Source organism: Mobula hypostoma, chromosome 21 (genome assembly GCF_963921235.1).
Source record: "Mobula hypostoma chromosome 21, sMobHyp1.1, whole genome shotgun sequence".
In the NCBI taxonomy this organism is placed as follows: Eukaryota; Metazoa; Chordata; class Chondrichthyes; order Myliobatiformes; family Myliobatidae; genus Mobula; species Mobula hypostoma.
In genome coordinates this window covers 2,296,845-2,324,376 of record NC_086117.1, presented here as the reverse complement: position 1 = coordinate 2,324,376, position 27,532 = coordinate 2,296,845, and the positions used below count along the sequence as shown (strand labels likewise).

Below are 27,532 nucleotides of genomic sequence, written 5' to 3'. Positions count from 1 at the left end.
ACCTCCACCTTAAACATACTTAACGATCTGAATCAGAAACTGGCATATGTCTGTGAAATTTGTTGTTTTGGGGCAGCAGTACATTGAAATACACAATAATAAAATATTATAAATTACAATAAGAAAAAAATATATAAAATTAAGTGGTTAGTGTAAAAAGAGACCAGAACAGATAGTGAGATAGTGCACATGGCCTCATTGTCCATTCAGAAATCTGATGGCACAGGAGAAGAAGCTATTCCAGAAACGTTGACTGCGTCTTCAATGTTTGGGGTTTAAAAGGTTTTGAAGCAAGGAGAGTTATTGTTTGAAAGTTTTTCAAGAACTCAAAATAAATTAAAACCACCTTTAGAAAGTGAGATGAAACTTAATTAAAAAGAATGATTTCACGGTCACCACTAATGTTAGAAATTCAATTTAAGAGGATGAGCCAGATTTGAACAAATCGGACCCATGCTGAGACCACAAGTTTTCACAACCGAGTGACATTTCAAATGGTAATCAGCTTTGTCAGGAGCAGACAGAGTAGTTAATTTGTAGACTGAAGGATCCCAAAAATGAAAGAATCTCAAACGGAGATACTCTGATAAACCGGCTGGTGGATGAACTTTCTCAGGTCACAGGAAATGCTGAACAAAGAGTCACCTCAGCATTCCACCCTCTCCATCAATGAACGGTGAGTAAAACTTTGAAGCTGAAGGACTGCATCACAGTCATCTTTACAGGAAGGCTCAGTGTTCATTTCAGAATTGACTGCTGTGCTGGGATGGTTGCTGCACAGAATGGTAATAGAATCACTGGGAGGTTGTGTTATGCACTCTGTTCTATCTGGGTGGTTTGTGAATACTGAAGGCACTTCTGACTTTCAGATGTTATCGCATACCATTTATTTTTCACATTGGGCGGGTTGATTGTTAATGCAAACGACATACGACAGTGAAGTATGCCATTTGCACTAATAACTGGAGAGTTAGAGTTGACCATGGGTGCTGCATCCTCGCTGAAATGGATTTGTAAGCCAGGGCAGTACGATACAGAGAGCAAGCTGCTGCCCACGCTGCAGGCTTTGCCTCGTCGTGCAGCTGATGAATCCCAGGGAATGGCAGAGTCCAATACAGTTTGGCACCAGTGGTGGGGATCTCAGGAGTTGCCAGTTATCGTTGAACTCAACACAGGACAGACTCAGGGACTCCTGCTTACGATTTTTCCTCAGGGTTTACTCCCCAAGCTTTCCCCATGAGCTGGTATAGCCTCAAGGCAGTGGAGGTTTGAGATCCGAGTTTCCCTTCTGCTAGATGAGCTGCCAACCGTAATCGATGAGCCCCATCTGCCTGATGCGACTGGTTTTAAGGCGCCAAAACTTGCCTTTGCTCCTTCTCCTCTCAGTAGAAACGGTTCTTAACTGGGCTTAGTAGTTAAGACACATGTGAAGGCCAGGAGTTAGACTTGGGTATCAGAAACTATTTGAGACACATGCTATTGGGAGCATTTAATGGTAGTGGGAGTTCACCCCCATGGCAACCATAAGGAACCCACAACACACAAGGATATGCTTAGGACAGCCTGCAAATGTCACCACACATTCCGATGGCAACATAACATGCCCACATAATGCTCATCAGTACACAGCATAATAATAACAACTACCAGACCTGTAGACATTGAGCCTCCAGTCTCCAGACTCTGGCCCAGATTCCCAGACATCGAATCTCCAGTCTCCAGACTCTGGCCCAGATTCCCAGACATTGTGTCTCCAATCTCCAGTCTCTGGCCCAGACTCCCAGACATCGAGTCTCCAATCTCCAGTCTCTGGCCCAAACTCCCAGACATCAAGTCTCCAATCTCCAGTCTCTGGCCCAGACCCACAGATATTGAGTCTCCAATCTCCAGTCCCTGGCCCAGACTCCAAGACATTGAGTCTCCAACCTCCAGTCTCTGGCCCAGACTCCCAGAAATCAAGTCTCCAATCTCCAGTCTCTGGCCCAGACTCCCAGACATCGAGTCTCCAATCTCCAGTCTTTGGCCCAGACTCCCAGACCTGTAAACATTAGGTACTCAAGTCCCAGCAACATCCTCTCCAAAGTTTCCAGCGTTTTCTGTTTTTATACCTTCAGGTTTTTAAAAAGTTAGTTTACCTCTGACCACCCTATTGAGGTGCAGAGACAGTCACTCATCCTGTTTAGTGGCCCTCAGGCTACTACACACTCAGAACATAGCAAGTGCTGCCGAAATATACACCGTTTTCCGTGCCTCTGCACCGGCATTCTGTGTCTCTTCCGGCTAACTGTAATATTATACACCGTTATCCCATCCCTCTGTTGTCTAACTGTACAAATTATACACCGGTATCTCGTGCCTCTGTCATCTAACTGTACAAATTATACACCGTTATCCCGTTCCTCTGTCGTCTAACTGTACAAATTATACACCGTTATCCTGTCCCTCTGTCGTCTAACTGTACAAATTATACACCGTTATCCTGTCCCTCTGTCGTCTAACTGTACAAATTATACACCGTTATCCCGTCCCTCTGCCGGCTAACTGTACAAATTATACACCGTTATCCCGTCCCTCTGACGGCTAACTGTACAAATTATACACCGTTATCCCGTCCCTCTGACGGCTAACTGTACAAATTATACACCGTTATCCCGTCCCTCTGACGGCTAACTGTACAAATTATACACCGTTATCCCGTCCCTCTGTCGTCTAACTGTACAAATTATACACCGTTATCCCGTCCCTCTGACGGCTAACTGTACAAATTATACACCGTTATCCCGTCCCTCTGTCGTCTAACTGTACAAATTATACACCGTTATCCCGTCCCTCTGACGGCTAACTGTACAAATTATACACCGTTATCCCGTCCCTCTGTCGTCTAACTGTACAAATTATACACCGTTATCCCGTCCCTCTGACGGCTAACTGTACAAATTATACACCGTTATCCCGTCCCTCTGTCGTCTAACTGTACAAATTATACACCGTTATCCCGTCCCTCTGTCGTCTAACTGTACAAATTATACACCGTTATCCCGTCCCTCTGCCGGCTAACTGTACAAATTATACACCGTTATCCCGTCCCTCTGTCGTCTAACTGTACAAATTATACACCGTTATCCCGTCCCTCTGCCGGCTAACTGTAAAAATTATACACCGTTATCCCGTCCCTCTGCCGGCTAACTGTACAAATTATACAGCGGTATCCCGTCCCTCTGTCGTCTAACTGTACAAATTATACACCGTTATCCCGTCCCTCTGCCGGCTAACTGTACAAATTATACACTGTTATCCCGTCCCTCTGTCGTCTAACTGTACAAATTATACACTGTTATCCCGTCCCTCTGTCGTCTAACTGTACAAATTATACACCGTTATCCTGTCCCTCTGCCGGCTAACTGTACAAATTATACACCGTTATCCCGTCCCTCTGCCGGCTAACTGTACAAATTATACACCGGCATTCCGTCCCTCTGCCGGCTAACTGTACAAGTTATACACCGGTATCTCATGCCTCTGTCGTCTAACTGTACAAATTATACACCGATATCCCATAACTCTGTCGTCTCACTGTACAAATTATACACTCTGTGTCTCTGGGTTCGAGTCTCGGCCAAGGCAGCATGTTGTGTCTTTGAGCAAGGCACTTAACCACACACTGCTCCAGTCCACCCAGCTGAAAATAGGTACCAGCAAATGCTGGGGTTAACCTCGCGATAGACTGGCGTCCTGTCGGGGTGGGGCGGAGTCTTGTACTGTCAGTCGCTTCATACCACAGAAACCGACATAAGCATCAGCCTGATGGGCCACAAGGCTCGGGACAGACTTTAACTTTAAATTCTGTGCCTCTGCCGGCTAACTGTACAAATTATTGTTCTAATCACTGAGACAGTTCAAGCAAACAGATATATCAGTAGAAACATAAGGGATTCTGCAGATGCTGGAAGATCCAGAGAAACACACACAAAATGCTGGAGGAACACAGCAGGTCAGGCAGCATCAATGGAGGGGAATAAACAGTTGATATTTCAAACTGAAACCCTTCATCAGCAACTTCATGAAGCGTCACAACCCAAAAGGTTGATCAGTTATTTACTCTGTCCAGTGCACAACACAGTCCCAAAACATCTCAACCTGTGGCCACATGTGTTGTGAGCTTTCAACTGAGAAACACTGATCTCTTCGGGCACGCGCATCTTCAGTTTCTACACTAAGGTATGTATCATCATTATAGCGGCTCATTCGAATTAAAATATTCTCAGACATGTCGTACTTGTGCTTAATAATTCTGAAACAAGCAAGCATCTTCTGTGAATGTCAAACCTCCACAGCATGAAATGAAAAATCCATCTGGCTCGATACATATTACATAAAGGATTCCACCCTCCCTGCTCATGGATTGTTTGTCCCACTCCCATCAGGGAGGAGGCTACGTAGCATCCACACCAGGAGCACCAGACTCAAAAACAGTTACTCTCCCCAAGCAGTAAGGCTGATCAACACCTCCACCCACTAACCCACCCCTCCACACCCCCAAACACCGCTACTTTATCATTTCCTGTCAGAGTCACCTTATGCACAGACACTCCTGTGCCCAACGTCACCGTATGGACATACAATCAATCGATGTCTATAAGCTATCATATTTATATTTATTGTGGCTTTTATTTTTATTGTGTTGTTTATTTCATCGTGTTTTTTGTGCTTCACCAGAGCCAGAGTAACGGTTATTTTGTTCTCCTTTACACTTGTGAACAGGAAATGACATTAAACAATCTGGAATTCTGAAAGCTTGAATTCATATATTTGCTTTACAACAGAAAATATGCATTTATTAATATGGGATTTATCATGTTGGAATGTTGTATTTTGTTTTTACAGACACTGATTTCTTGGCAAAAGCAGATTCCAGGCAAAATCCTCTGCCCAGTTTCTGATTATCTGTGCATTGAAACTTCCAAATATAAACCCAATTCTCAATAAGAAAACAAGATTAGAACTGGTGGAAGGCAGCGTTAGGAACATGCAGTTCAAACACGTTTGTATTTGTTACAACATGTCTCAGCACAGCGTAATGTTGAAAGGATTGTTTTCTGCTGAGCTTTGGTAGCATTTTGAGATAAAAGCATTTTTGCCGTTATTTTAACATTTGGAAGGAACTGAACTGAACTTTCTTGTTTCAATAAATTAGGGAATGTTCTGGAACATGAAACAGACCATATTACGCAGCATTACGGAGTGGTGTCAAATCCAAGTCACCAGCTCTTCCCACTGCTTCCAGATCCCCAAGATGCCGATTTTCAGTGCAAGTACGTTTCTTACCTGGAGCTTCATTTTGTACCCATATTTCTGGGATAAAATATGGGAGCGGAGGGATAGGGATCAAAGTACCAAGTAAATTTATTATCAAAGTATGTACAGTATATGTCACCAAATAGAACCACGAGATTAATTTTCTTTAAGGCATTCACAGTGGAACAAAGAAATACAACAGAGTCAATGACAAACTAAACACTGACAAGGACTGAATAAGCATAGGACATAAGAGCAGAATTAGGCCATTTGGCCCATTGAATTTGTTCCACCCTTCCATCATGGCTGAATTATTATCTCTCTGAATCCCATTCTCCTGACTTCTCCCCATAACCTTTGATGCCCTGACTAATGAAGAACCTATCAACCTCTCCCTTAAATATATCCATTGACTTGGCCTCCACAGCCGCCTGTGGCAATGAATGCCACATATTCACCACCCTTTAGCTAAAGAAATTCCTCCTCATCTCTGATCTAAATGGACGGCCCTCTATTCTGAGGCTGCATCCTTGGTCCCAGAGACCCTCTCAACATCTTCTCTACCTAGGTCTTTCAATATTCAACAGGGTTCAATGCCCTCCTCCCTCCCCCACACCAGCGACACAGGCCCAGAGCCATCAGACGCTCCTCATACTTTAACCCGAAATCTGCTTTATAAAGCCTCAGCGCTACATCCTTGCTGTTATAATCCAGTCCTCTCGAAATGAATGCCAACGTTGCATTGGCCGTCCTCATCAAGGCAAGTTAACCTTTGGGAATCATGCACGAGGACTCCCAAGTCCCTTTGTACCTCAGATTTTTAAAATTTCTCCCCATTTACAAAATAGTCTGCACCTTTTTTCCTTCTACGAAGGTCATGGTCATACACTTCCTTATACACTACTGCATCAGCCACTTGCTCATTTTCCTAAACTGTCCAAGTCCTTCTGCAGACTCTACGCTTCCTCAACACCATCTGCCCCTCTTCGTGCATTCCACAAAGCCAAGTGCAAAATGACAATTAATATGCAAAAGGAAAACTGTGAAAGTAGTTTGGATGATATGTGCAGGCAGAGATATTTCATTTAGACCATAAGACTATAAGACATGGAAACCAAATTAGGCCATTCAGCCCATCGAGTCTGCTCCGCTATTCCATCCTGGCTGATCCTGGATCCCACTCAACCCCGTACACCTGTATTTCACCATATCCTTCGACGTCCTGACTGATTAGGAAACTATCAGCTTCCGCCTGAAATATACCCACGGACTTGGCCTCCACCACAGTCTGTGGCAGAGCATTCCACACATTCACTACTCTCTGACTATTAAAAAAAAAATTCCTCCTTACTGCCGTTCTAAAAGGTCGCCCTTCAGTTTTGAGGCTGTTGCCTCTGGACACCCTCATAAGAGCAAACATCTTCTCCCTGTCCATCCTATCTAGTCCTTTCAACATCTGAGAGGTTTCAAGGAGATGCCCCGGCATTCTTCTAAATTCCAGTGAGTACAGGCCCAAGGCTTCCAAATGTTCCTCATATGTTAATGCCTTCATTCCTGGAATCATCCCCATGAACAATTCTCTGAACTCTCCCCAACAACAACACATCCTTTCTGAGATTTGGGGCCAAAACTGTTGACAGTACTCCACGTGTCAACTGACTATTGTCTTATAAAGGCTCAGCATTATCTCCTTGCTTTTATATTCTATTCCCCGTGAAATAAATGTCAACTTTGCATTTCCCTTCCTTACCACAGACTGAACCTGTAAATTAACCTTCTGGGCATCTTATTCGAGGACTCCCAAGTCCCTCTGTACCTCTAATGTTTGAACCTTCTTCCTATTTAGATGATAGTTCGCACTGTTGTTCCTTTTACCAAAATGCTTTTTCATACATTTCCCAACACTGTATTCCATCTGTTGCTTCCTCAGCACTACCTACCCCTCCACCTACCTTCATATCATCTGCAAACTTTCCAACAAAGCCATCAATTCCATTATCTGAATCATTGACAAACAATGTGAAAAGTAGTGGTCCCAATACTGACCCCTGAGGAACACCACTAGTCACTGGCAGCCAACCAGAAAAGGCCCCCTTTATTCCCACTTACTGTCTCCTGCCTGTCAGCCGGTCCTCTATCCATGCCAGTATCTTTCCTGTAACGCCACAGGATTTTATCTTGTTAAGCAGCCTCATGTGTGGCACCTTATCAAATGCCTTCTGAAAATCCAAATAAATGATATTCACTGCCCCTCCTTTGTCCACCCTGCTTGTTACTTCCCTGAAGAACTCTAACAGATTTGTCAGGCAGGATTTCCCTTTACAGAAACCATGCTGACTTTGACTTATCTTATCATTAGTCTCCAAGTACCCGAAGTCCTCATTCTTAATAATAGACTCCAACACTTTCCCAACCACTGAGGTTAGATTAACTGGCCTATAATTTCCTTTCTTATGCCTTCCTCCCTTCTTAATGAGTGGAGTGACATTTGCAATCTTCCAGTCCTCCAGGACCATGCTAGAATCAAGTGATTCATGAAAGACCATGACCAATGCATCTGTTATCTCTTCCGCAACCTCTCTCAGGACACTGGGATGTAGTCCATCTGGTCCAGTGACTTATCCACCTTCAGACCTTTGAGTTTGCCTCACACTTTTTCCTTTGTAATAGCAATGGCGCTCACTCCTGCTCCCTGACACTCACGGACCTCTGGCACACTGCTAGTGTCTTCCACTGAGAAGACTGATGCAAAGTACCCATTAAGTTCATCTGCCATTTCTTTGTCCCCCATTAGATGATACTAAGATAGGTGGAGTTGTGGATAATAAAGTAGGTTTTCAAAGCTTGCAGAGAGATTTAGGCCAGTTAGAAGAGTGGGCTGAAAGATGGCAGATGGAGTTTAATGCTGATAAATGTGAGGTGCTAGATTTTGGTAGGACTAATCAAAATAGTACATACATGGTAAATGATAGGGCATTGAAGAATGCAGTAGAACAGAGGGATCTAGGAATAACGGTGCATAGTTCCCTGAAGGTGGAAATGTATAAAATTCTAAAGGGATTGGACAGGCTAGATGCAGGAAGATTGTTCTCGATGTTGGGGAAGTCCAGAACGAGGGGTCACAGTTTAAGGATAAAAGGGAAGCCTTTTAGGACCGAGATGAGGAAAAACTTCTTCACACAGAGAGTGGTGAATCTGTGGAATTCTCTACCACAGGGAACAGTTGAGGCCAGTTCATTGGCTATATTTAAGAGGGAGTTAGATGTGGCCCTTGTGACTAAAGGGATCAGGGGGTATGGAGAGAAGGTAGGTACAGGGTTCTGAGTTGGATGATCAGCCATGATCATACTGAATGGCGGTGCAGGCTCGAAGGGCTGAATGGCCTACTTCTGCACCTATTTTCTATGTTTCTATGAATCTCATGTGGATAGGGTGGTGAAGAAAGCTTTTGGCATGCTGGCCTTTATAAATCAGAGCATTGAGTATAGTTGAGATGTAATGTTGAGATTGTACAAGGCATTGGTGAGGTCAAATTTGGAGTATTGTGTTCAGTTTTGGTCACCGAATTATAGGAAAGGTATCAACAAAATAGAAAGAGTACAGAGAAGATTTACTAGAATGTTACCTGGGTTTCATCACCTAAGTTACAGAGAAAGGTTGAACAAGTTGGGTCTTTATTCTTTGGAGCGTAGAAGGTAGAGGGGGGACTTGATAGAGGTATTTTAAATTATGAGGGGGATAGATAGAGTTGACGTGGATAGGCTTTTTTCATTGAGAATGGGGGAGATTCAAACAAGAGGACATGAGTTGAGAGTTAAAGGGCAAAAGTTTAGGGGTAACATGAGGGGGAATTTCTTTACTCAGAGAGTGGTAGCTGTGTGGAACGAGCTTCCAGCAGAAGTGGTTGAGGCAGGTTCGATGTTGTCGTTTAAAGTTAAACTGGACAGCTGTATGGACAGGAAAGGAATGGATGGTTATGGGCTGAGTGCAGGTCGATGGGACTAGGTGAGAGTAAGAGTTCGGCACTAGAAGGGCCGAGATGGCCTGTTTCCGTGCTGTAATTGTTATATGGTTATATGGTTATTACTACCTCACCAGCATCATTTTCCAGTGGTCCAATATCAACCCTTTGGTTTGGCATCATAGGCCAAAGGGTCTGTTCCTATGGTTTACTGTTCCATGTTTAAGTGGTTTCACAGCCAGACTGGGTGGGGACTGTGTCTTCTGGTACATTAGCTTTCATCAGTCATTGCAAATATATCTTGGGCGGAGCTTAGGAGGACGATGGTGCCTAACGGTGACTCCTTTGTTTGCATCTTCAGAAACAGCTCTAGTTCTGTCTTTAATATCTCTATTTTTCCCCTTTTCAAGGTTCTTTTGAAGAACCTGAGCTGGAATTACGTGCTGACTCCGGTTCTTTCCGGAAATGGGACCCGCTCTTGGGGCCTCACGACCGGCTGCTTTTCGATATGCCAAGGATGTGTCCAGGAAGACCAGTGCATCTTCAGGGCGTTGGATTTTCGTGGCTCTGGAGGCAGGCGGACTCGAGGTCAGTGCGTCTGCAGGAAATCGGTGTGTCATGGGAGTCGGAAGATCGTAGGCAGCGAGCTGGCTGCTGGCTGCGTGCCCAGAGACCCGAATTCTTTGGGCACAGAGCTCAGAAAAAACGACACAACAGACTTTTAACACCATAAATCAATGAGATGCTTTGTTACGTCTCCCCTCTCGCTGTGAAACGGGATCATCTCTTTTTCCCTTATTAGGGGGAGAGAGAGAGAGAGAGCCTGTGGTATGTCGAATACTGGGTGAACAAGTAGTCTTTGGGGTACTGCAAGTCTGTGTCTTTACTGATGCTTTGCTGCACGCTTGAATCCCCAGTGAAGGGTGCAGTTGCTTTTACGCTGGTAGGGGAGGGGCTATTGCTTGCTGCTGCTTCTGCATGGGAGGGGGGATTTGGGGGGGGCTTTGGGGTTCTAACATTTAACTGTCATTCATTCTTTGGCGCACTCCTCTGTTTTCGTGGATGTTTGCAAAGAAAAAGCATTTCAGGATGTATATTGCAGACATTAAATGTACCTATTGAAAGAATATTGAAGTTGAGATGTTATATTGCAGCTGTACAAGATAGGGTGGTTAAGAGGTCATATGACAGGCTTGGGGCATTAGTCGAGGCATTGACCTCAAAATCGGGAAGTTATGTTGTTGCAGTTTGGTAAAACTCTGGAGTATTGCAGACGGTCCTGGTCACTCCATTGTCGGAAGCTTGGTGAGGTGAGACCACAATGGGGTATCGTGTTTAGTTTTTTTTCACCCTGTTCTAGGAAAGACGCCATCAAGTTGCAAAGAGTGAAGGAAAGATTTATGAGAACTTGGGTTTGGAGGCTTTCCTGCCTCAACGACCAGAGAGAGATGTTGGCTGAGTCAGAGATTCATTCTTTGACTCTGGCTAGGGTCACCCATGACAAACTGGTCAAAGGGCAGAGGTCAGACTAAAAGTGTCCCACTGGTCCTCCAGTTTCAGGGTGTTCAGCTCAAGGCTACCAGAATGAACAAAAAAATTGATGCAAAAAAGCAATGAAGGTTCCTTCTATGTGACCAAGGACATGCAGAGATGGAGGACCTTCATAGCTACCCTCAAGACCAATGGGGTAACAGGCAATTAATTGACATAAGTATATAACAATTACAGCACAGAAACAGGCCATCTCAGCCCTTCTAGTCCATGCCAAACTCTTACTCTCACCTGGTCCCACCGCCCTGCACTCAGCCCATAACCCTCCATTCCTTTCCTGTCCATATATCTATCCAATTTAACTTTAAACGACAACATCGAACCTGCCTCAACCACTTCTGCTGGAAGCTCGTTCCACACAGCTACCACTCTCTGAGTAAAGAAGTTCCCCCTCATATTACCCCCAAACTTTTGCCCTTTGAATTAAGGAGAATGAGGGATGATCTTATAGGGGTGTACAAAATCATAATGGAAAATAGACAGTATGGATGCACACTGTCTTTTTCCCAAGACTGGGAAAGCAAAGAGTACAGGCTATATATTTAAGGTGAGAGGGGAGAGATGTAATTCGAACTTGAGGGGCAACCTTTTTCACCCAGAAGATGGTCTATTTATGGAATGAGCTGCCAGAAGAAGTAACTGAGGCATATACAAAACAAAATTTCAAAGACATGGTACTTGGATATGAAAGGATCAGAGGGATATGAGCAAAGAGAGGGCAAATGCTCAGCATGGATCTGTGGGCTGAAAGGCCTACTGCAATACTGAATGACTCTATGGTTCTTTGACAAAGTGTGAAGTTTAGAAATTAACTTGTAGAGAATGTATTACAAAGAATCAGAGTTGGAATTTTCAAGTGTGGTAACAGCAGTATCAGGTGAGCTATATTGGTAATAACCTTCCCAGCAAAGTTGAGGTCAATTTATCATCTAAGTACATATATGTCACCATATAAAAACTTGAGATTCATTTTCACGCGGGAATTCACAGAAAATAGAAAGAAACACAATAAAATCTATGAAAAACCACACACGAGAGAGAGAGACAAACAACCAGTGTGCAAAAGACAACAGACTGTGCAAATACAAAAAGAAAAGAAAAAATAATAATAAATAAATAAACAATAGAGTCCTTGAAAATGAGTCCCTACTTCGTGAGCAACACACAGAAAACACTGGAGGAACTCAGCAGGCCAGGCAACATCTGTGGAAAACAATACAGTGGATGTTTTGGGCCGTGACCCCAGTGCATTAGACGTTGCCCAGCCTGCTGAGTTTCTCCAGTGTTTTCTGTGTGTTGCTTGGACTTCCAGCATCTGCAGATTTTCTCATGTTTGTCTATACTTTGTGAAATCAGTTCATTGCTGGGGTGAGTGAAGTTATCCTCTCTAGTTCAGAAGCCTGCTGGCCGAGGGTTATAACTGTTCCTGAATCTGATGGCGTGGGACCTGAGGCTCCTGTATTTCCTGCCCCATTGTAGTAGTGAGAAGACAGCATGGCCTGGACGGTAGGGGCCCACGATAATGGATGCTGTTTTGCTACAACAGCAGGAAAGGTTCCTCACACATTCCTCATCACTGACGCTCATGGAAAAAACTTCGGATCTAAAGTTCTCTCCTATGAATTTTTTATGTAACGGGAGGCATGGGAGACTGCAGATGCTGGAATCTGGAGCAACAATCTGCGGGGGTTTTGATACAAGACATCAGCAATTCCTTTCCTCCCACAGAAGCTGCTTGATCCACCACATTCTTCCAGTGGATCATTGCTGTATCTAACTACCTGTACACTGAATTCTTCCAGTGGATCATTGCTGTATCTAACTACCTGTACACTGAATTCTTCCAGTGGATCATTGCTGTAGCTAACTACCTGTACACTGAATTCTTCCAGTGGATCATTGCTGTATCTAACTACTTGTACACTGAATTCTTCCAGTAGATCATTGCTGTATCTAACTATCTGTACACTGAATGCTGCGTACAGGGCACAGTTACATGTAGGGTTTCCCGTCTCGTTTCTGGAACATACACTCAGTGACCACTTCATTTCGTACCTCCTGAGTCTAACAAAGTGGCCACTGGGTGTATGTTCATGGTCTTCTGCTGTAGCCTATCCACTTCAAGGTTCGACATGCTGTGTGTTCAGAGACGCTCTTCAGCATACCGCTGTTGTAACATGTGGTTGTTTGAGTTACTGTCGCCTTCCCGTCAGCTTGAACCAGTCTGGCCATTCTCCTCTGACCTCTCTCATTAACAAGGCACTCTTGTCCACAAAACTGTACTCACTGGATGTTTTTTGCTTTTCATACCTTCTCCATAAACTCCAGAGACTGTTGTGCATGTAAATCCCAGGAGATCAGTACTTACATGTGTCATGAAATTTGATTTTTTTAGTGGCAGCGGTACAGTGCAATACATAAAATTGCTACGGTACTGTGCAAAGGACTGGGGTACATATAAATAGCTAAGGTGTCTAAGAGTATTGCACAGTGCTATACGTTGACAGAAATCCAAACTTTCTAGTGAGATCTGAAATGTGGCCTCTCTGACAAATGAATTATTTGAAAGGCATATGAAAATTTTCCAGCCCACTGTGCCAACAGCACTACTAGAAACAATGATATCATTGATCTCATTTCAAAAGTAGTACAGTGCTCAGTCAGACGCTGTGCAAGGTTCTGAGACCTACAAGTTTCTTCCCTCCTTTCTATGGAACTGTTCGTGTGTTTCTATTTGACCGTAGTTATCCTCGTCATAAACAGACTATTCCAATGCATTGGAAAATGGAAAAGAAACCATTGTTTGCAAGACAGTTAATTTCTTTGAGACAAAATATAATTTTACCTACCTTGAGGGGCTGACTTTTACCATCAAGGAAAAGAGCATTTTCTGAAAGGATAAGTATTCGTGAAGGGCTGCACAAATCCAATGGCTGCCAAAAGAAAAGGACAAAGTTGGAAAACTTTGAAAGCTTCAACTTAAACCTGTCGCAGTACTATGAGTCATCACTTACTAATGAGTCAGCAAAAGGAATTTCCATGGCCGTTTCTTAACCAATTAATTCTATCACTTTAGAAATACAGTTTCTAGACAATAATCCACACAACACCCAGGTGCACCGGTAAATTTTCAAAGAAAATGTTCTAGTGGCTTTCACAGCTACTGCAGCTCAGACAGAAACCGAGAAAGAAGAGAAACCATTTCCTCTGTCCACACTTGCTACAAGGTCTCGGCACATCGCGAACAGGAGGATGTTGAAGTGCTGCTGCCCACTGTGGCCAGAACAGCTAACCTCAGGGTGCGTGGGCGGACTTCCCAAATAAGAGCTCTGTGCTCTCACACTGCTTTTAACAAAAAGGACAGATATCCTGTGCACATACGCTTCTTTCTTCAACTTACATTCATATTTTTTGAGGTCACTTAAGAAACGGGAGTGAAGATTGCAAATTGTTACTTTTATGGAACAGGAGGTATGGGGAGCAATTCTTCATATTCTGTCTGGGTAGCCTCCAACCTGACCGCATGAATATTAGTTTCGCCAACTTCCTGTAGTTTCGCCGCCCTCCTACTTCTCTTTTTTCTATTCCTCATTCTGACTCCACTCCTAACCCTTCTCTTCTCCTCACCTGTCCATCACCTCCCTCTTGTTGCCCTCCCCCCTTCCCTTTTTCCTCTCCTATCAGATTCCTTCTCCAACCCTTTACCTCTTTTGCCTGCCACCTCCCAGCTTCTTACTTCATTCTCCTCCTCCTCCACCTACCCACCTATCCCATCACCAGGTCTCTCCTTTCACCTGCCAGCTTGTCCTCCTTCCCCTCCGCCCACCCGATTCTGGCTCCTGCCCCTGCCTTTCCCATCCTGATGAAGGGTCTCAGCCAAAACATTGACTGTCTATTCCTCTGCCTGACCTGATGAGCTTCTCCAGCACTTTGCATCTCTAGTGTTTACCACAGTTTCCATATTGTGTATTACAAAAAGAGCCAAACATTTCAAATGGTTTTACTTCAGGCAGTATTACCTGCACAAAGAGAGGGAATACCAGGATTTTTGGAGCAAGAGGCAGGCAGGGCCCGTAGCTGGCACGAGGGGTGTGTGATCTCACAACGGTGCAGTTCCTGTAGTCCCCGTAGCTCCTCATTGCTTGCACTGTTGCTTTGAAGATGTCTGCTGAAGACCCAATGAGGGACTGCTTCCGCTCTGGGGCACTTTGTACTCTGCCATGGTTTACGTTTGCTGTTCGGGAGAGCATTGCCGTTACATCCACAATGATAACATTTGATTTTCCACCCAGAGCTACAATTGTAACAGGACATCATGGTTGATGTCAGTTTTCAAACGGGTATCGTGCCCTACATTTATAATAAAAAACTACATATTTTACACTAATATTTACTTATTATTTATTAATTACCATATTATTTGTTAACGTATTTACTTTGTTACTTTATGTGTTGTGTGTGTGAGTTATATGTACAGTGTCGTGCACCCTTGACCAGGGGAATGTCGTTTCGTTTGGTGGTATACCTGTGTACAGTTGAATGACAATAAACTGAACTTGAACCTGAAATTGAAATTTATTATCAAAATACGTATATGTCACCATATACTACCTTGAGGTTCATTTTCTTGCAGGCATTGAGGAAAATAAAGAAATGCAATAGAATTTATGAAAAACGATACACAAACAAAGACTGACAACTGTTTATGAAAGAAGACAAATTGTGGAAATAAAAAGAACAGATAATACTGAGAGTGTCAGTTGTTGTATCCTTAAAAGTGAGTCCAGAGTTAGGTGGAATGGGTTCAGAGTCAGGTGCTAAGGAATTACCAAGCTGCCTGTCAGACTAGGCCCAGCATTGCCGTGGTAATCCCCAGAGAGTGGGGTGTAGAAAACTCCCTGAGTGGTTTCCTGTTCTATATATGTTGGTAATAAATGGCAAAATATGATAATACTGTGGTTAAAAGCATATGAAAATTATGTAATTGAAATAGTGTTAATGTGATCAGATATTTTTGCTTTGTAACACATAACACATAGGAACAGAATTAGGCCATTCGGCCCATTGAGTCTACTCCACCATTCCAACATGGCTGATTTATTATCCTTCTTAACCCCATCCTCTTGCCTTCTCCCCATAACCTTTCACACCCTGACGAATCAAGAACCTCCGCTTTAAATATACCCAATGACTTGGCTTCCATAGCCATCTTTTGCAATGGATCCCACAAATTCACCACCCTCTGGCTAAAGAAATTCCTCCTCATCTCTGTTCTCAATGGACATCCCTCTTTTCTGAGGTTGCGCCCTCTGGTCCTAGACTCCCCAACTACGAGAAACACCCTATTCAAATCCACTCTATCTAGTCCTTTCAATATTTGATAGATTTCAATGAGATTCACCGCCATGCTTCTAAACTCCAGTGAGTAGAGGCCCAGAGCCATCAAACACTCCTCACTCATTAATCCTTTCATTCTTGGGGTCATTCTCTTGTCTCTCCTGTGTTATGTTCCATGCATGTGTACGTTGTGAGAGACCGTAACCCCCACCAAAGATTGCCAAATCTTCCTAACAAAACGATTAAATGCCCTGGAAGGAAAATGCCTCCTGCCCTTAGAGATGGCTTTTAATCTACATATGGGAGGAGCTTAAGGTCTGATCTCCACAATAGACCAGCAAACTAACAACTTCAAGGAAGGAAATGCTAAAAGAGAGCTTTTTTTTCAAACTACTTCTGCATTTTTTAGTGAAAAAAGTTACTCAGATTGGACTGCAAGGCCCTACAGAAGATAGTAAAAAACCGGTGAGAGGAGCAGGGTCTCCCTCTTCCCATTTGTGATATCTACCAGGAGCATTGGTGATCGTCCCTACCACCCATCCCATAATCTCTTTGTCATCGGGAAGCAGGCACAGGAGCATCAGGACCAGGACTGGATAACAGCTTCTCCCCTCAGGCTCTCAAATTGCCTCCACCCAGATCTTGTCTCTAGGACAAAGAGCTGTCTATTGTTTACTGTTTCCTTTCACACATGCATTTTTGAATTATATTTTATTAAGTTATTTATGGTAATATTTTGTTTTATGTGCTGTGTGTGATATACACAGGAGGAACATTGGTTTGCTTGGTTGTATATATGTACAGTCAGATGACAATAAAGTTCAACTTGAACTGGAAGTTGAAATTAGCTTGAGGAGATGCCTGGCTGTTTTTTTTGTCAAAATGAATTTTATGAGCAGCAGTGAGGCTCTGATAGTGAGAGCTCCTGTCAGCCTAAAGTTCAAAAAGCTGAAAGTAAATTTATTATTAAAGTACATACAGTATACCGTACATCACCAAATACAATCCCGAGGTTCATTCTTTACAGGCATTCACAGTAAATACCAAGAAATACAAGACCACACCCAACAAGATGGACAAACAACCAGTTTGCAAAAAAAAAACAGAACATGCAAATACAAAAAAGGTTGTTGTAATGTATGGATCTATTTCTTTTACAGCAATAGTTCCCCCCCACCCCAGCACCATGCATTGATCTGTTGTCTGCACATGCAGAGTGTTCTCTCTCTCTCTCTCTCTCACACTCTCACTCACTCACTCACTGCAATGAGAATACACCAAGTCAGGTCAAGTTCATTTCAACCACAAACTGCTGGTGCAGTACACAGTAAACATGTTCCTCCAGGACCCTGGTGCTGCAGGAAACAACACAAAACTACACTAGACCACAGACCTACACAGGACTACATAAAGTGCACAAAACAGTGCAGGGAAGTACAATAATTAATAAATAAATAAATAAATAAAAACAAGACAATAGGCTCGGTAGAAGACAATTTCAATATAATAATAAATGATGTAGATGTCAGTCTAGACTCTGGGTATTGAGGAGTCTGATGGCTTGGGGGAAGAAACTGTTACATAGTCTGGTTGTGAGAGCCCGAGCGCTTCGGTGCCTTTTGTCAAATGGCAGGAGGGAGAAGAGTTTGTATGAGGGGTACGTGGGGTCCTTCATAATGCTGTTTGCTTTACGGATGCAGTGTGTGGTGTAAATGTCTGTGATGGCAGGAAGAGAGACCCTGATGATCTTCTCAGTTGACCTCACTATCCGCTGCAGGGTCTTGCGATCGGAGATGATGCAATTTCTGAACCAGGCCGTGATGCAGCTGCTCAGGATGCTCTCAATACAACCTCTGTAGAATGTGGTGAGGATGGGGGGTGGGAGATGGACTTTTCTCAGCCTTCACAGAAAGTAGGGACGCTGCTGGGCTTTCTTTGCTATGGAGCTGGTGTTGAGGGACCGGGTGAGATTCTCCGCCAGGTGAACACCAAGAAACTTGGTGCTCTTAACGATCTCTACGGAGGAGTCGATGTTCAGCAGAGAGTGGTCGCTCCGTGTTCTCCTGAAGTCTACAACCATCTCTTTTGTTTTGTTCACATTCAGAGACAGGTTGTTGGCTCTGCACCAGTCTGTTAGCCACTGCACCTCCTCTCTGTATGCTGACTCATCATTCTTGCTGATGAGACCCACCACGGTCGTGTCATCGGCGAACTTGATGATGTGGTTCGAGCTGTGTGTTGCAGCACAGTCGTGGGTCAGCAGAGTGAACAGCAGTGGACTGAGCACACAGCCCTGGGGAGCCCCTGTGCTCAGTGTGATGGTGTTGGAGATGCTGCTTCCAATCCGGACTGACTGAGGTCTCCCAGTCAGGAAGTCTAGGATCCAGTTGCAGAGGGAGGTGTTCAGGCCCAGTAGGCTCAGCTTTCCAATCAGTGTCTGAGGAATGATTGTGTTGAATGCTGAACTGAAGGCTATGAACAGCATTCGAACGTATGTGTCTTTTTTGTCCAGGTGGGTTAGGGCCAGGCGGAGGGTGATGGCAATGGCGTCGTCTGTTGAACGGTTGGGACGGTACGCGAACTGCAGGGGGTCCAGTGAGGGGGGCAGCAGGGTCTTGATGTGCCTCATGACGATTCTCTCGAAACATTTCATGATGATGGATGTGAGTGTGACGGGATGGTAGTCGTTGAGGCAGGTCTCTGAAGACTTCTTTGGCACGGGGACGATGGTGGCGGCCTTGAAGCACGTAGGAACGATGGCACTGCTCAGGGAGATGTTGAAGATGTCAGTGAGAATCTCTGCTAGCTGGTCTGCACATCCTCTAAGCACTCTGCCAGGAATATTGTCTGGTCCAGCAGCCTGCCGTGGGTTGACCCTGCACAGGATTCTCCTCACATCCGCCACAGTAAGACACAGCACCTGGTCATTTGGAGGAAGGGTGGTCTTCCTCGCCGCCACGTCATTTTCCACCTCGAAATAAGCGTAGAAGTTGTTCAACGCATCTGGGAGGGAGGCATCACCAGCACAGGCAGGTGGTGTTGTCTTGTAGTTGGTGATGTCCTGAATGCCCTTCCACATGCGCCGCGTGTCGCCGCTGTCCTGCAAGTGGCTGTGGATTCGCTGGGCGTGTGCACGCTTTGCCTCTCTGATGGCCCGGGACAGTTTGGCCCTCGCTGTTGTTAGGGCTGCCTTGTCGCCTGCTCTGAAGGCGGAGTCACGGGTCCTCAGCAGCGTACGCACCTCCGCGGTCATCCATGGCTTCTGGTTAGAGCGTGTAGAGATGGTCTTGGCCGCAGTGATGTCATCGATGCACTTGCTGATGTAGCTAGTCACTGATACTGTGTACTCCTCTACATTGGTAGAGTCGCCATCGGTTGCAGCCTCCCTGAACATGTGCCAGTCAGAGTGCTCAAAGCAGTCTTGAAGAGCAGAGAAGGCTCCTGCTGGCCAGGTTTTCACCTGCTTCTGAGCTGGTCTGGAGCACCTGACGGGCGGTCTGTACGCTGGGATTAGCATAACAGAGATGTGGTCTGAGTAACGGAGGTGGGGGCGGGGCTCTGCCCGGTACGCGTCGGGGATATTTGTTAAAGCCTTCTCCTCTGTGTGTGTGCTTTTATTTAATTTATATGTGCACAGACACAACAACAACAACAATAATAAATAAATATATAGGATAGATACTTACATAAATAAGCAATAAATATTGAGAACATGAGATGAAGAGTACTTGCAAGTGAGTTGATAGATTGTGGGACAGTGAAGTTGAATGAAGTTGTCCCCCCGGTTCAGGAACCTGATGGTTGATGGTTCCTGAACCCGGTGGTGTGAGTCCTGAAACTCCTGTACCTTCTTGCTGATGGGAAGAGAGCCTGGCCTGTGTGGTGATGGTCCCTGACGATGGATGCTGCTTTCCTGTGACAGCAATCCATGTAGATGTGCTCAGTGGTGGGGAGGGCCTTACCCATGATGGGCTGGGCTGTATCCACTACTTTTTGTAATATTTTCCATTCAAGGGCATTAGTGTTTCCATACCAGGCTATGATGCAGCCAGTCAATATACTGTCCATTACATAGCTATGAAGGATCAAACACTGATAAGGTCAGCAATAAAAGAGAATGAGAGTTGTTCTGATTACAAAGGTTCCTTCTGCTATGGAAAAGAGCTACTTTGCATTACTCTGCTAAATATTGATTATGTTTCAGGGAATATTTAAATAAAAAAGTATTGGATCCTCATGCTTTTGAGATCCAAAGGTTCTTTGGAAGTTAAGAGTGAGGTATAATACTTGTTTACCACCATTTTATTAAGTATCACAAAAGCAATGAGGGACGGTGAAAGAGAAAGAGAGGTGAGAGAGAACAAAGGTGGTCTGGTCTTCTAATTCCAGCATAAATCCCACATCAGCCACAGTTGAGTACCGAGCAACTGCCAGTGAAAACAGAATGGTGCCAGAAAAATCCAGAGGCTGTCATAACCACTGAACAATCACTCACGTGTAAATAAAAACACTAACAAGCAGAGGAATGTTAAACTACAATAAAAATAACAAATCTACGGCCCAATCCAACAAAAAGCTCTTCCCAAGAGGGAAAGGAAATGGGAATATGGCAGGAAAGGAGGCATGGTAACACATCAGTCACGGTGTCACGTCAGTCACGGTGTCACATCAGTCACGGTGTCACGTCAGTCACGGTGTCACATCAGTCACGGTGGCACGTCAGTCACGGTGTCACATCAGTCACGGTGGCACGTCAGTCACGGTGTCACGTCAGTCACGGTGTCACGTCAGTCACGGTGCCACGTCAGTCACGGTGTCACGTCAGTCACGGTGGCACGTCAGTCACGGTGTCACGTCAGTCACGGTGTCACGTCAGTCACGGTGCCACGTCAGTCACGGTGTCACGTCAGTCACGGTGCCACGTCAGTCACGGTGTCACGTCAGTCACGGTGTCACGTCAGTCACAGTGTCACGTCAGTCACGGTGTCACGTCAGTCACAGTGTCACGTCAATCACGGTGGCAAATCATAAACGCAAAATACTCTGCAGATGCTGGGGTCAAAGCAACACTCACAACACGCTGGAGGAACTCAGCAGGTCGGGCAGCATCCGTGGAAAGAACAGTCAATGTTTCGGGCCGGAACCCTTTGTCAGGACTGAAGAGGGAGGGGGCAGAGGCCCTATAAAGAAGGTGGGGGAGGGTGGGAAGGAGAAGGCTGGTAGGTTCCAGGTGAAAAACCAGTAAGGGGAAAGATCAAGGGGTGGGGGAGGGGAAGCAGGAGGTGATAGGCAGGAAAGGTGAAGGAGGAATCGGGGAAAGCACAATGGGTAGTAGAAGGAGGTGGAACCATGAGGGAGGAGATAGGCAGCTGGGGGAGGGGGTAGAGTGAAATAGGGATAGGGGAAGGGAGGGGGAGGGAATTACCGGAAGTTGGAGAATTCTATGTTCATACCAAGGGGCTGGAGACTACCTAGATGGTATATGAGGTGTTGCTCCTCCAGCCTGAGTTTAGCCTCATCATAGTAGTAGAGGAGGCCATGTATGGACATATCTGAATGGGAGTGGGAAGCAGAGTTGAAGTGGGTGGCTACTGGGAGATCTTGTCTGTTGTGGCGGACGGAGCGGAGGTGCTCGACGAAGCGGTCCCCCAATCTGCGTCAGGTTTCACCGATGTAGAGGAGGCCGCACCAGGAGCACCGAATGCAATAGATGACCACAGCAGACTCACAAGTGAAGTGTTGCCTCACCTGGAAGGACTGCTTGGGGCCCTGAATGGTAGCAAGAGAGGAGGTGTAGGGACAGGTGTATCACTTACGCTCACAGGGATAAGTGCCGGGTGGGAGATCCGTGGGGATGGACATGTGGATAAGGGAGTCGTGGAAGGACCGATCCCTGTGGAAAGTGGAGAGGGATGGAGAGGGAAGGATGTGCTTAGTGGTGGGGTCCTGTTGAAGGTGGCGGAAGTTGTGGAGGATAATGTGCTGGATCCAGAGGCTGGTGGGGTGGTAGGTGAGGACAAGGGGAACTCTGTCCCTGTTGTGGCTGTGGGAGGATAGGATGAGGGCCGAAGTGTGGGAAATGGAGGAGATGTGGGTGAGGGCATCATTGATGAGGGCAGAAGGGAAAACACAATCCTCTCCACCCGTCTCAGCTTTCCGCAGGGATTGGTTCCTTCGCGACTCCCTGGTAATTGTCCTGTTTCTTGTGTACCGGACATACCTTGGCAATTTCCCACATTGCTGGGCAGATGCTGGTGTTGTAGCTGTACAGGAACAGTTTGGCTAGTGGCGTGGCAAGTTCTGGAGCACAAGTCTTCAGGACTATTGCCGGGATTTTGTCTGGGCCCATAGTCTTCGCAGTATCCACTGCTTTCAGCTGTTTCTTGATATAACAGGAGTGAATCAGATTGGCTGCACACTGACACCTGGGAAGCTGGGGACTTCTGGAGGAGACCAAGCTGGATCATCTACTCGGCACCTCTGACTGAAGATTGTTGCAAGTGCCTCAGCCTTATCGTTTGCACGGGTGTGCTGGGCTGCTCTGTCATTGAGGGTGGGGATATTTGTGGAGCCTCCTCCTCCAGTGAGTAGTCTGATTGTCCAGCACCACTCACAACTGGATGTGGCAGGGCTGCAGAGCTTAGATCTGGTCCGTTGGTTGTGGAACCACTTAACTCTGTCCATTACTTGCTGCTTATGGCATTTGGCAAGCACCTCGTCCTGTATCGTGGCTTCACCAGGGTGACGCCTCATGTTGAGGTATGCCTGGTGTTGTTCTCGGCATACCCTCCTGCACCCTTCTGTCAACAAGGGTTGATCCCCTGGCCTGGTGGTAATGTTAGAGTGGGGGATATGCCGGGCCATGAGCTTACAGGTTGGAGTTGATTACAATTCTGCTGCTGCTGATGGCCCACAGCGCCTCATGGATGCCCAGTCTCAGACTGCTAGATCCATTCAAAGACTGTCCTATTTAGCACAGTGCTAGTGCCACACAACACGGCGGAGGGTTTCTTCAATGTGGAGACGGGATTTAGTCTCCACAAATACTGGGCGGTGGTCACTTCTACCAACGCTGTCACGGACAGATGTTTCCACGGCGGGCAGGTTGGTGAGAATGAGGTCAGGTGTGTTTTACCCTCTTGTTGGTGCCCTCACTGCCTGCTGTAGTCCTAGTCTAGTAGCTCTGTCCAGTAGGACCCGACCAGCTGGGTCTGTGGTGGTACTACCGAGCCAGACTTGGTGATGGACATTGAAGTCCCCCACCCAGAGTACATTCTGTGCCCTTGTTGCCCTCAATGCCTCCACATGGAGAAGTACTGATTGATCAGCTGAGGGTGGAGAGCACGTGGTAATCAGCAGGAGGTTTCCTTGCCCGTGTTTAACCTGGTGCCCCGAGACTTCATGGGGGCCAGAGTCGATGTTGACAGTTGCCCCTTAAGTCACAGCAGAATAAGTAACTGCTTTTTCATACAAATAGTTCTTATTATAACCTGTAGTACATTTTATGCACTGCCACAAAACAACAAATTTCACGACATGTCAGTGATATTAAACCCAACTCTAATTCAATAATGAGTCCGTGCTGTCAATCATGGGTGACTTTTTTTCTCAACCCCGTTCTTGCCCTAGCTCCCTGTAGCCCTTTATCCCTCACCAATCAAGAACTTGTCAATCTCTGCCTTAAATATGCCAAATGACCTTCACAACCGTCAGATTCACCAGCTTCTAGCTGAAGAAATTCTTCTCAAAAAGGACGTCCCTTTATTCTGTGGTCTCACAAGTACTGCACGAGGGATTTAAGTTTTATATAAATTTAACCTGACGCAGTCGGTGCAGAAACTGTCAAATACCTGAGCCCAGTTTGCGAATACAGGCATCTCTGACCTGAGATTGTACTTCCCCTTACTGACTCCAGGTGGCAGCACAAGCACCAAGTCCAGAGAAATCAGAATCCGGTTCAAATCACTGGCATACAGAAACATAGAAACCCTACAGCACAATACAGGCCCCTTGGCCCACAAAGTTGTGCCGAACATGTCCCTACCTTAGAAATTACTAGGCTTACCTATAGCCCTCTATTTTTCTAAGCTCAATGTATCTATCCAAAAGTCTCTTAAAAGACCCTATCGTATCCGCTTCCACCACCGTTGCCAGCAGTCCATTCCACGCACTCACCACTCTCTGAGTAAAAAACTTACCCCTGACATCTCCTCTGCACCTACTCCCAGCACCTTAAACCTGTGTCCTCTTGTGGCAACCATTTCAGCCCTGGGAAAAAGCCTCTGACTATCCACACGATCAATGCCTCTCATCATCTTATACACCTCTATCAGGTCACCTCTCATCCTCCGTCGCTCCAAGGAGAAAAGGCCAAGTTTGTTCAACCTATTCTCATAAGGCATGCTCCCTAATCCAGGCAACATCCTTGTAAATCTTCTCTGCATCTTTTCTATGGTTCCCACATCCTTCCTGTAGTGAGGTGACCAGAACTGAGCACAGTACTCCAAGTGGGGTCTGACCAGGGTCCTATATAGCTGCAACATTACCTCTCGGCTCCTAAACTCAATCCCACGATTCATGAAGGCCAATGCACCATATGCTTTCTTAAACACAGAGTCAACCTGCGTAGCAGCTTTGAGTGTCCTATGGACTCAGACCCCAAGATCCCTCTGATCCTCCACACTGCCAAGAGTCTGACTATTAATGCTACATTCTGCCATTATATTTGACCTGCCAAAATGAACCACTTCACACTTACCTGGGTTGAACTCCATCTGCCACTTCTCAGCCCAGGTTTGCATCCTATTAACGTCCCACTGTAACCTCTGACAGCCCTCCACACTATCCACAACACCTCCAACCTTTGTGTCATCAGCAAACTTACTAACCCATCCCTCCACTTCCTCATCCAGGTCATTTAATAAAATCACGAAGAGTAAGGGTCCCAGAACAGAACCCTGAGGCACACCACTGGTCACTGACCTCCATGCAGAATATGACCCATCTACAACCACTCTTTGCCTTCTGTGGGCAAGCCAGTTCTGGATCCACAAAGCAATGTCCCCTTGGATCCCATGTTTCCTTACTTTCTCAATAAGCCTTGCATGGGGTACCTTATCAAATGCCTTGCTGAAATCCATATACACTACATCTGCTGCTCTTCCTTCATCAATGTGTTTCGTCACATTCTCAAAAATTTCAATCAGGCTCGTAAGGCATGACCTACCCTTGACAAAGCCATGCTGACTATTCCTAATCATATTATACCTCTCCAAATGTTCATAAATCCTTCATCTCAGGATCTTCTCCATCAACTTACCAACCTCTGAGGTAAGACTCACTGGTCTATAATTTCCTGGGCTATCTCTACTTTCTTTCTTGAATAAAGGAACAACATCCACAACCCTCCAATCCTCCGGAACCTTTCCCGTCCCCATTGCTGATACAAAGATCATCGCTAGAGGCCAGCAATCTCCTCCCTCGCCTCCCACAGTAGCCTGGGGTACATCTCATTCGGTCCCGGCGACTTATCCAACTTGATGCTTTCCAAAAGCTCCAGCACATCCTCTTTCTTAATATCTACATACTCAAGCTTTTCAGTCTGCTGCAAGTCATCACTACAATCAACAAGATCCTTTTCCACAGTGAATACTGAAGTAAAGTATTCATTAAGTACCTCTGCTATTTCTTCCGATTCCATACACACTTTCCCACTGTCACACTTGATAGGTCCTATTCTTTCACGTATTATCCTCCTGCTGTTCACATACTTGTAGAATGCCTTGGGGCCTTCTTTAATCCTGTCCGTCAAGGCCTTCTCATGGCCCCTTCTAGCTCTCCTACTTTTTTTCTTAAGCTCCTTCCTATTAGCCTTATAATCTTCTAGATCTCTAACATTACCTAGCTCTCTGAACCTTACGTAAGCTTTTCTTTTCTTCTTGACTAGATCTATTACAGCCTTCGTACACCACGGTTCCTGTACCCTACCACAACTTCCCTGTCTCATTGGAACGTACCTATGCAGAACTCCACACAATTATACCTGAACATTTGCCACATTTCTTCCGTACTTTTCCCTGAGAACATCTGTTTCCAATTTGAGCTTCCAATTTCCTGCCTGATAGCCTCATAATTCCCCTTACTCCAATTAAACACTTTTCTACCTGGTCTGTTCCTATCTCTCTCCAATGCTATTGTAAAGGAGATAGAATTATGATCACTATCTTCAAAATGCTCTCCCACTGAGAGATCTGACACCTGACCAGGTTCATTTCCCAATACCAAATCAAGTACAGTCTCTCCTCTTGTAGGCTCATCTACATATTGTGTCAAGAAACCTCCCTGAACACACCTAACAAACTCCACCCCATCTAAAACCCTTGCTCTAGGGAGATGCCAATCGATATTTGGGAAATTAAAATCTCCCATCACAACAACTCTGTTATTATTACACCTTTCCAGGATCTGTTTCCCTATCTGCTCCTCGATAACCCTGTTACTATTGGGCAGCCTATAAAAACACCCAGTAGAGTTATTGACCGCTTCCTGTTCCTAACCTCCATCCACAGAGACTCCGTAGACAATCCCGCCATGGCGTCCACCTTTTCCGCAGCCGTGACACTATCTCTGATCAACAGTGCCACGCCCCCACCTCTTTTGCCTCCCTCCCTGTCCTTTCTGAAACATCTAAAACCCGGCACTTGAAGTAACCATTGCTGTCCCTGAGCCATCCAAGTCTCTGTAATGGCCACCAAATCATATCTCCAAGTACTGATCCACGCTCTAAGCTCATCCGCTTTGTTCATAACACTCCTTGTGTTAAAATAGACACATCTCAAACCATCAGTCTGAGCGCGTCCCTTCTCTATCACCTACCTATGCTCCCTCTCGTACGGTCTCCAAGCTTTCTCTATTTGTGAGCCAACCTCCTCTTCCCCAGTCTCTTCAGTTCAGTTCCCACTCCCCAACAATTCTAGTTTAAACTCTCCCCAGTAGCCTTAGCAAACCTCCCCTGTGATTCAAGTGCAACCTGTCCTTTTTGTACAGGTCACACCTGCCACAAAAGAGGTCCCAATGATCCAGAAATCTGAATCCCTGCCCCCTGCTCCAATCCCTCAGCCACGCATTTATCCTCCACCTCACTCTATTCCTATTCTCACTGTCGCGTGGCACGGGCAGTAATCCGAGATGACTACCTTTGAGGTCCTGCTTCTCAGCTTCCTTCTTAACTCCCTGTAGTGATCTTTCAGGACTTCTTCCCCTTTCCTACCTATGTTATTGGTACCAATATGTACCACAGCCTCTGGCTGTTCTCTCTCCCACTGCAGGGTGTGCTGTGAAATCTGTTGTTTTGTGGCAGCAGTACATTGCAATACATAATAATAAGAA

The 27,532-nt window shown here is 45.5% G+C and overlaps 1 protein-coding gene across 8 annotated transcripts in view; it reads right to left on the bottom strand.

Annotated features, from left to right (window-relative positions):
- The window catches only part of rgs3a (regulator of G protein signaling 3a), a 283,964-nt gene that overhangs the window by 156,494 nt on the left and 99,938 nt on the right, over positions 1–27,532 (bottom strand). For 7 of the 8 annotated variants that reach the window (XM_063073265.1, XM_063073271.1, XM_063073270.1 and 4 more), the window contains 2 exons: positions 14,827–15,041; positions 13,657–13,740 (listed from right to left, as the gene is read on the bottom strand). In XM_063073265.1, the coding sequence (XP_062929335.1) occupies positions 13,657–13,740; positions 14,827–15,041 (299 nt within the window). Of the gene's footprint in view, positions 1–13,656; positions 13,741–13,821; positions 14,034–14,826; positions 15,042–27,532 lie in introns of those variants that run through there. The other variant, XM_063073273.1, reaches the window with a different exon arrangement.